We start from the raw sequence: 10,208 nt of genomic DNA, 5'->3' as shown, positions 1-10,208 counted from the left end.
CCCGCCAAACAACAATGCTGGCTGCAACCAAAAAACTAACTGGGCGTTGTGGCGGACGCCTGTGGTCCCAGCTACTTGGGAGGCTGAGGCAGGAGACTTGCTTGAGCCCAGGAGTTGGAGGTTGCTGTGAGCTGGATGCCACAGCACTCTACCCAGGGTGACAGCTTGAGGCTCTGTCTCAAAAGAAAAAGCCATCACTTAGAATATAACCAGAGAAATCCATTAAATTACTCCCACCATTATTATGAAGATCTATTTCTCGTAGATATTTACAGACATTGTAGCCAGTGCATGAAGATTCTCATCTTTAGAAGGTTCTGAATGTGTGGGATCCTATGGAATACCAAACAGGAACAGAAATCACAAGCAATATAAATGCAGACTTCGTAGTGTCTTAACACTGTGAGTAGCTGTCAGTGATAGGCCTGAAATCTGAGATAAAAGGAAGTGACTAATCCACGTTGGGCCTGAAAGGGATCAGACCTGTAAGGGATGAGACTGTAAGAGTATCTGGCCCAGAACCAGGAGAGAAAAGAAAACCAATCCTTACAACTTCCTTGGTAAACAGACTATTATTGGCCTGATTGCCCATCTTATGTGTATTTACACTTCTCTTATTCCACTCTACATGAGCCATCAAAATAGAATTAAAGGGAGAAAGAGGGAGGGAAGTAGACAGAGAGAGAATAATTTAAGTTCTTTTAATTATTAAATTATTTGTGTTTCCCTGATGATTGACTGTAAAAGATGACTGCGATATTTTGCAGCTTTTCCCAAGAAGAGCAGGAGTCTATTTCTCCACCCCCTGAATCTAGGCTTGGTCATTCAACTTGCTTTAACTGATAAGGCATAGTAATTAGCACATATGATGCTAGAGGCTTGAGAAGTTCTTATTCACTGGGGTTTGTCTTCACTCCAGTTGCTGCTTTTGGAATACAAGCCACCACGTGAAAAAGCCTGAGTTAGCCTGCTAGGCACTGAAGACCCAGGCCCAGCTGCCCTGTTGCTCCAGCCAAGAGGCAGATACATAAGCAAGTTGTCTAACCCCGAAGCCCATACTCATAATCACATTGTTGTTGCTATCACCCTGATGTTTGTTATAGCTCATCTAGTGTGTACTCAGCTGTGAAAGTTGATCAAATGATTGGGGTCATTCTTGTCATACCCAACTAGAACAGTTGAGAAGCCACAGGGAAAAAGCAGTCAGGGCATACAATATTACTCCACAAACATAATTCTCTGCAAGCTTGGAAGCTGAAACTGCCTGCAGTAACCTGAAACTAGTTTTATCTATTGACTACTGAAAGGATCTGCTCTTAGATAACTCTTAGAAATAGTTTTGCCCACTGCTGTCCCTTACCAATTCGTGCTTGCCAGCAACTCAAAATCTTTCTAGTGCCAATGAAATTTCTAAAGAATAATATGTAACATTTTTCCTTTTTGGAAAATCTCTAACTTTATCTTTGTACTTTCACTTATACTGAAGATTGTGCCTCCTCAATCTGCAGATCGCTTTTTTTTTCTTTAATAGAAAATAAAGCTCTCCCTTCTCCCTCTGTTGCTCTGCAGGTCTCATGGTCTTTCGTTAAGACAGTTCTAGGCCTCCCTTTCTCTCATGTGTTAGGGGTTGGAAAGAGGAAAAAGCATTGGAATCAGAGTCTGGAAACTGACTTTAATCTTCTCTGCCATGTGGCTTTGGAAAAGGTATCTGACCATCTTCTCTGAGCCTTGGTTTCCTCAGCAGGGAATTACACCTAATCCTAGGGTTCCCAAGAAAATGAAATAACATGTGAAAGTACTCTCTAAATTTATTCTTTTTAAATTTTTTTTTATTTTTAAAGGTTTATTGATACATATTAAGATTCACCCTTTTAAAGTGTACAGTTCAATGAATTTTGGCAAATGTATGCATTATGTAGCCACTACTACGATCACGACATAGATCATTTCTACCACTTCTCAAAATTCCTTCATCCCCTGGCATCCATTTGCGATTGAAATATTACCAAAACTATGCTGAAGACTGAAGTAGTAGAAAATTGACATATTTACATCATTGAGTCTTCTCATCAAGGAGCAAACTATACTTCTTTATTCATTATTATTTTAAGATTTTTTTTTCTAGGGGCAGCACCTGTGGCTCAGAGGGGTAGAGTGCTGACCCCATATACCAGAGGTGGTGGGTTCAAATCCAGCCCCAGCCAAAAAAAAACTGCAAAAAAAAAAAAAAAGATTTTTTTTCTAAAATTTTATAATTTTCTTCATACGGATCCTGAAATCATTACATTTATTCTCTTTGTTATAGATTCCATGTGGTTATTGTGAGTTTAATCATCCTTAAATATAGTTAATGTTTTTATTTTTTCCATATTTACAACTGGACGTTGACTAGATACATAAAACAATCAAGAGAGTTTAATTTTAGGTGTACTGCTTGCCTATGCTCTCAATTTAAAGTGATAAATACTAGCAACTAACAAGGGTGAAGTATGAATCACATTCACCAGTGTCCGAAAAATTGAACTTTATCCTGGAGAACCAAGTGGAGTACATTTTTTCTCTGTGAAAGCAACTGTTACTTTCTCCTCTTGTCTGCAGTGTCGCACAACAAGAGGTTCAATTAAAATGCTATAAAGTTACAGAAAATGTTAGACTACTAGGGTTGGGAGCCAAAAAGACTTTCTGAAAGTGCTTTCTCAGCCTTTGAAATGCTTCCAGATTCCGTCATCTCCTTTTCATCTCAACATCAAAGTTGGGAAAAGGCTCTTCCACGCTGAGGACAGGTGTTCACATGTGGTTGGCCCAGGTACTTTGCTACCCTATTAATCTCTCTCTCTCCCCCTTTCTCTTTGCATCTTCAGAGTCAGGCACTATTACTCTTTGATTTCTCTGAGCTTTTTGCTGACCTGCACTGTCTTTGCTAGCAGGCTGCTGACACATTTCAATAGGTGACTTGGCTCATAAAAATAGGGAGGAAAAAGAACGAGAAGGGGCTTTACTAGAAGCATGGTCAGCACACAGGAAATGCTCAGTGTGGCAGAAGTACACTAAAGTACATTTATTAACTGGTTTTATAAAAAAGTGCTCACTGTCTGGATGACCTGAGTCTCAACTCCTATCATCTTTTTTTTTTTCTTTTCAAAACCTGGGACAGCTATGAAACTCCCAACTATGAAACTCATCTTGAAGACAGAAGTCAAAATACAGGGGATGGTAAAAAACATGATTGGGGCTCATTCAAAAAATTCAAATTCTGTACAACTGGAAGGTGAGTTTATCCACGTCATGTCTTAATTCACTAAGAGCTTGCCTATGGGTAAGCTATGATATCATTCTCTTCCTAAAGCTCCAAGGCCAGAAAGTGTTTTCTTAATCCCACATTTCATGGGGTTTTCCTGTTTGTTGCTTTTGTTCCAAATTTTTCATCAGCTCTAAACATAAGTCACTAACTAAATTGAAATTGAGCACATGGAAAAGGAGTAGGCAGAGCTGTGGAATAAGTTCTATCTAAATAGGTGTATCTGGGAGGCCAAGGAGGGTAGATTGTTTGTGCTCAGGAGTTTGAGACCAGGCTGACCCTCATCTCTACTAAAAATAGAAAGTCTAGCCAAGCGTTGTGGCAGGCACCCAGTCCCCCATCTACTCAGGGAGGCTGAGGCAAAAGGATCGCTTGAGCCTAGGAATTTGAGGTTGCTGTGATGGCACTCTAGCATGGGGTAACAGAGCGAGACTCTGTCTCAAAAAAAAAAAAGTGTACATACGGAGTAATACACAGTAATAGTAAGTACTATGAATTGAATACTGTCTTCCCCACAATTCCTGTCCACCCTAAACAGAAAGTGACCAAAGAAGGTCAGAAAGTGAAAATAGGACCCTTGCAGATGTATTTAGTTAAGGATCTTGAGATAAAATCATCTGGAATTTAGGGTGGGTCTTAAATCCAATGACTAGATTGAAGAGGTCACACAGAAAGATCCATGGAGGAGGTAGCAATGTGAAGATGGTAGCAGAGGTGCAGCAATCAGTCTACAGGACTGCCAGCAACTAGCAGGGTCAGGAGAGGCATGGAACAGACTTTCTCTTAGACCTCCAGAAGAAGCAGCCCTCCCCACACCTTGATTTCTGACTTCTAGCCTCCTGAACTGTAAGAGAATACATTTTTGTTTTAAGCCATCCAGTTTATAAGCCACTGCAATTTGTAATAACAGCCTTAGAAAATGAATACAGTAGATTAACACCTGCTGTAGGTGGGCTTGAAGAGACCAGAGACACTGCTACCTACACTTGGTTGGTTGTAAACACTTTGACATTCTCACCTGACCCCTTCAGCCGACCTCTGACCTTTTCCTGACCCTCCCTAACCTCTTCCCTTCCTTTCCCTGAGACTCTGAGGTATGGTATGGGGAGGGCTGAGGTCAGGGAGTGTGGGATGTGGTGCAGGCCAAGAGGAGCTCAGGGCCAGGCATGTGTTAGATTCAGGGTGGGGGGGGGCATCAGGATAAAAGATCAAGGTCAAGAGTTGGGTGAACCTATCTGAGCACACAGTGCCTAATAATTTTAAAAGTCAATAGTTAGAAGAGCAGACTTTGCTTCCTTTTCATAGGAAGCTATTCAATTTAGTAGCTCTGACCAGTGTGGTACATAGAACAATGGCCCCCCAAAGACATCCGTGTCTTAATTCTCAGAATCTGTAAACATGTCTGAATATAGGAAAAGGGACCTTGCAGTTGTCCCTCTAGCTAATGGCCTTGAGATGCGCAGATGATCCTAGATTGGGTGAATGGGCCCAATGTAAGCACAAATGTCCTTCTGAAAAGGAAGAAGGAAAGTCAGAGGCAGAACAGATGTGATGACAGAGGGAGAGAGGGATGTGAAGATATTACGCTGCTGGCTGTGAAGGTGGAGGAAGGGGTCAGAAGCCAAAGGATGTAGGCAGCCTCTAGAACTGGAAAAAGCAAGGGAGCCAATTCTCCCTGGAGCCTCTCTGAGAAAGGTCAGGAATGTTGCCTGACCAATGTTTTGATGTTAGCCCAGGGAGACCCACTGTGAACCTCTAGTGTACAGAGCTATATGAGAATAAATCCATGTTGTTTAAGTCACAAAGTCTGTAGTAATTTGTTACAGCAGCCATAGGAAGCTAATACATTTGTCTTCTTCCCAGGCCATGGACAAGCTCCCCTGTGGGAGGGTGCTGCCCACCACTTCCCAGCCTTCACCTTCAGGAGAATCACGGTGAGCAGCTCTCCCTGGCCAGTCCCCTCTCTTGGAGATATCTTGTGATATCTCCACACTGAACCATCTTTGGCTTCATAGGAAACATTTATGCTACAGCACATTTCCTAAACAACAGAGCTGCAGTCCTTTGCAACGCCAACACTCATGCTCCCTCTCCCTCTCAGAGAGACTCAGCATCTCTCAGTCTTGTTCTTCCCTGCACACTGTCAGGTGTATACATTCTCAGCCTTGGTGCTTCCCCAAGGGAGGACTCTCAAACCTCCCCACCCCACACACCCTCTGTCCCTTCTCCATGCCATTCAGAATCACTGCATTATAGACCTTTCAGATCTTTACCCAGGTACCTATCCTCATATCTATCTATGTATATGTATGTATTATCTATCACCTGGCAGCTGGGGTTGTAGGGACCAGTCCTTACAGACCATCTGGAATGAAGGTGCTTGAGAATCAGATGACGATGCCCCAACCATCAATGCCTTGGCATTTCACCTGCCATCTGCCCCCTGCCCCTGGAACTGAGATAAATGAACTCTTAGAGAAAGGATTCCAGGGCTGTAAGTTTCTGCTATTCACTGGTAGGATCTTACCTAGAAACTAAATTGAGCAATAGAAAAATAAAGAAAGTTGTTTTTCCTGCTCATCTGGATGTGTGAAAGGAGATTTGTATCCATGACAACAGTCTATTGTAGCTTACTCAACCATGCCCAGAAGAGTGGAAATTTTTTCCCTCCCCACTCACAGGAAGCTATGAAGATTGTATCAAAGTATTGCTCTTCCTTCCCTTGGTAAGAACAGTCTCACCTTTGTCTTATTAATAGGTTGATATTTTGGTGGTATTTTCCAGGAACAGCATTCTAGAGATGAAAGTTTTGTCTGGATATGTCAAGCGTGCTCTTATCTGAAGGTCTTTGTCTGCCCTTCACTTCCACACGTTTCCGCCCAAATGTCCCCAAAGGCCTTCCTGGGCCATCCCATACAAAATAGTAACCCCATTCCCACCACCCTCTCAAACTGCTTTAGTTGTCTTTACAGTGCTTTTCTCCAGTTGATATAGTATATATTTGTTTACTCAGTTTCCCGCCGCTAAAATGTAAGCTAAAAGGTAGGGCCTTTGTGTTGCCTCTGCTCTGTTCCCAGTGCCTAAACAGTGACCACACTAGAAGGTGCTCTGCAAATATTTGTTGAATCAATGAACATAAATTCTTCTACAGATAGCTTTTTGTTTTAACAAATTCGTTGATTTGTTGAATCAATGAATATAAATTCTTCTACACATAGCTTTTTGTTTTAACTTTCTGCATTAAATTTCATCCCTTTTTTCATATTGTCTTTAAGGTTCCCTATAACACAGCTCTTGACAAACAGGACCCTTATCTTTACACATTTCTCTGGAACGTAATAGATGCTTGATAAATATTTACTAAAGAAAGGAAAGGAAGAAGAAATATGTAAGCAAATGAATTAGACATATCTTAGCAACAGTGTGGCTGAGAGCCATGAGAGGCGAAAAAGTAACCCCTCTCCCCGACCCCAGGATGGTTCATTCAAGTTGTTCAGCAATTTTGGCTGATTTGAGTGTATAGTTATAAAGTGTTGAATTTACCTGCCCCCCAAAAATGGAAAAATTGGGGGTGGGCAGGTAGAATGAGAGGGGGAAAGGGGCTCTTAAAATAGTAAAGGAGAGAAAAAAAAGAGGAAACCAGGAGAGAAAAACATGAGACATTGGGTAACACTGTAAGGACGGAAGAAGCACTTTTCAGAGCACTTTGGTATGCGTTACACTCCATGTAAGTTGTTTGTATTACTGTGCTGTAAATTCCCTGTGGCCCAGGCCATCAAGAAATTTGGCTACCCTCACAGAGGCATTGGTTTTTGTGTGTGAAAATCAAGGAAAATAGCAAATTCCTCAATTAGCTCAAATCAAAAAGGAGCCAAAACAAACCTACAGAAACAAGACACAGGGGGCTAGAAACAGATTCCAGGAAGGCAGGATGTCAAAACCAAATGTGACCATGAGATTATAAACCACAAGGACTTTGGAGGATCTTGAGGAGGACATGAGACTGTCCATGGGGTGTGGAATGGGTGTTCTGAGTGTTACCAGTTCTTAAGGGGCAGAGAGACCCAGCTGACACTTAGCTCACCTAAATAACAGTCTCCCTGTTTCAGTTCCCAGCCTGGGGCCTTGCCTTCACACAGGTCCCTCTGCTCTTAATGGTGCAATTGGATTGAGACCCACAGTTTTTTGCCTGAGTTCATTTGCAAGTCTGTACAAGGGATGGCCTTGAACACGGTTCATTTTCTTTACCTGCTTTTCCAGTTAGATTGACAATTAAAGATTGCTTTCTCATGCTTCCCTTTGTTAGGATTTAGCTTTTCTCCCATCCCCACACCCAGCTTACCCAAAGTTCTAGTTTGTCTGGAATCTCACATACCTTTTAGGAAAAGAAATGCTACCACATCCAAAAGGTGTAAAGGTCCCGAGGATAACTTGATTTGGCAAGTCACTGAATATGTTGGTATACATGCCACCCTGAGGGACGTCAGAATAGCTTTGGCAGATAGCTAGACGACCAGAGGGATAGATAAAATCCAAGTTAAGGAAATGGTATTGACCAAAAACAACAATGAGGGCCTGGCACTGTGGCTCACACCTGTAATTCCAGCTACTCTGGAGGCCAAGATGGGAGGATCTCTGGAGCCCAGAAATTAGAGACCAGGCTAGGTAACATAGCAAGACCCTGTCTCCCAAAACAAAAACCAATAATACTAATAGTAACTGTTACATAGAAAGATGCTAACTCTGATACATACATTCTATTTTCTTTCTTTTTTTTTTTTTTAGAGATAGAGTTTCACTTTATCGCCCTCAGTAAAGTGCTGTGGTGTCACAGCTCATAGTAACCTCCAGCTCTTGGGCTTAGGCGATTCTCTTGCCTCAGCCTCCCAAGTAGCTGGGACTACAGGCACAGGCCACAACACCCGGCTATTTTTTGTTGCAGTATGGCTGGGGCTAGGTTTGAACCCGCCACCCTCGGTATATGGGGCCACCACCCTACTCATGGAGCCATAGGCACTGCCCTCTATTTTTTTTTTTTAATCAGCTATTTATAGATAAGGCAGCAGAGGTCTGGAGAGAGGGCCTCTCTTTGCCACAGTCACTGAGCATGCTAATTGTAGTGCCAGACCAACACAGTCTTCCTGACTCCCAGTGGTCTGTTATTCCCACATGTTCACTGTGTGGCAGCCTCATTTTAGCCCCTTATTCTATGAAACCTGTCTGAATAATAACGGGAGAATCTGGGCAGACTGATTCTGCTCATGGTAGTCACTGGTATTGAAAGGTGTGTGTTGCTACCTAGTATTTCCCAGAGAGGTCATTCCAGCATAGCACAGGAGGCTCATGTGTCCCCATCAAATTATGAGCATAATTAATTAGGGGCAAAGGAGGGCTGAAAGATAATGATGGATATGTGAACAATTTCACAAAATCTATATGTAGCGCCCTTTACAACAAGGACTATGATGGATTCTTGAGGCCTTTCCCATTTTGGATCTGCAGGAACTGATTACGAAATCCCTCTTGTCTTTCAACTAGATTTTATATATCCCCATGGAGTTCTTACTAATTAGGAAAATGAACCAAGGTGAACTCATTTTTTGAGAACTCCATGAGCCTTCAGATACTTAACAACAACAACAACAACAACAAATCAGCTATAATCAGAGCTTCCTTTAAAAAGGAAGTTTGTGAACTAGGGAAAATTGTCCTGCCTCCAGTGTGAGGCAAGGTGGACTCCCAGGGAGAAAGGGATTGAACAAAGTCAAGGTTTGAGGCCTTTTTCCCCAGTGCTTCCTGGGATTTTCCTGCTAAAATGGAAACTCTCATGTGCCAGCCCCTTCCATCAAGTCCTGCCTCCTTCATCCTCCTTTCCCCTTGGGAACATCACAAGGATACTAGGTGAGAGAGGAGCCATCTACCAGGGCATAATGGAATTTTTTCTCCTCAGGGCCAGCCTTTCTGATGACGGGCATCTGAGGCTTCTTCTCCAGCAGCTGCAGCCAGAAACTCTGGGCACCCTGGTGGCCTCTGCTTATCTGCTCACCCTCAGGCTCGTCATAGTGGCGCAGGATGAGTTGTTTGTTGAAGCCCTCTTTTTTTAGCTTATCTTCTTCTGTTTTTCTGTTCAAAAGAAAAGAATTTAAGATGTGGCTCATTTCTTGGTCTTATGAAGGTCTAGAGGAGGGCCGGAGATTGTTTGAGGACTCCAGAACCTCACTTGTACCACTGATAGAATCCTTAACATAAATTGCCATGTGAGTTGATTCAACTTACACTTGTTTTGAGCCCAGGGACTCAGGAAGCATATATAACTCACATGTCTCTTAATCTGTTTTGACCTAATAAAAACACCACGGCCCCAAGGAAAAAAATTTTCTTCTAGTGTCAAGGTTTATCTGTTAAAACAGAAGAACTAGATTTTGAAACAGATTTGCCCTGAGTCCTTAGCCAAATGTTCACTGAGTGTTTAATGTTTTTATTTATTTTTCGTTATTTTAATTTTTTTTTTTCTTTTGAGATAGAGTCTCACTTTGTCACCTTGGTAGAATACCGTGACGTCATATTTCACAGCAACCTCTTGGGCTCTAGGGATTTTCTTGCCTCAGACTCCCCAGTAGCTGAGACTACAGGTGCCCACCACAACATGGGGCTAGATTCTCTATTTTTAGTAGAGACTGGGGTCTCGCTGTTGCTCAGGCTGGTCTCAAACTCCTGAGCTCAGGCAATCCACCCGCCTGGGCCTCCCAGAGTGCTAGGATTACAGGTGTGAGCCACTATGCCCTGCTATTTGTTTTTTGTTGTTAATAACTGTTTGTAAACAGTTATTGAACACCTACTGTGGTGAGCACTGTCCCAGGGTCTACAGGAAATGTAAGGACCAGTACATTAGTCCTTTTTTTTTTTTTTT

The 10,208-nt window shown here is 42.4% G+C and overlaps 2 protein-coding genes across 3 annotated transcripts in view; both read right to left on the bottom strand.

The window, feature by feature from the left end:
* The window catches only part of LOC100940566 (uncharacterized protein C3orf20-like), a 91,293-nt gene extending 83,476 nt beyond the window's left edge, over positions 1–7,817 (bottom strand). For both annotated transcript variants that reach the window (XM_023509431.1, XM_023509432.1), the window contains exon 1: positions 7,674–7,817. In XM_023509431.1, the coding sequence (XP_023365199.1) occupies positions 7,674–7,765 (92 nt within the window). In that variant the 5' untranslated portion in view covers positions 7,766–7,817. The remainder of the gene's footprint in view (positions 1–7,673) is intronic.
* A 1,378-nt stretch (positions 7,818–9,195) lies between these two features.
* LOC105888473 overlaps positions 9,196–10,208 on the bottom strand; it is a 49,267-nt gene continuing 48,254 nt past the window's right edge. Inside the window, exon 7 of the mRNA XM_012814151.2 lies at positions 9,196–9,421. Within this exon, the coding sequence (XP_012669605.2) occupies positions 9,196–9,421 (226 nt within the window). The remainder of the gene's footprint in view (positions 9,422–10,208) is intronic.

This window comes from Otolemur garnettii, unplaced genomic scaffold (genome assembly GCF_000181295.1).
Source record: "Otolemur garnettii isolate 467f Iridium unplaced genomic scaffold, OtoGar3 scaffold00007, whole genome shotgun sequence".
Lineage (NCBI taxonomy): Eukaryota > Metazoa > Chordata > Mammalia > Primates > Galagidae > Otolemur > Otolemur garnettii.
This window is presented reverse-complemented; position numbering and strand designations above follow the sequence as displayed.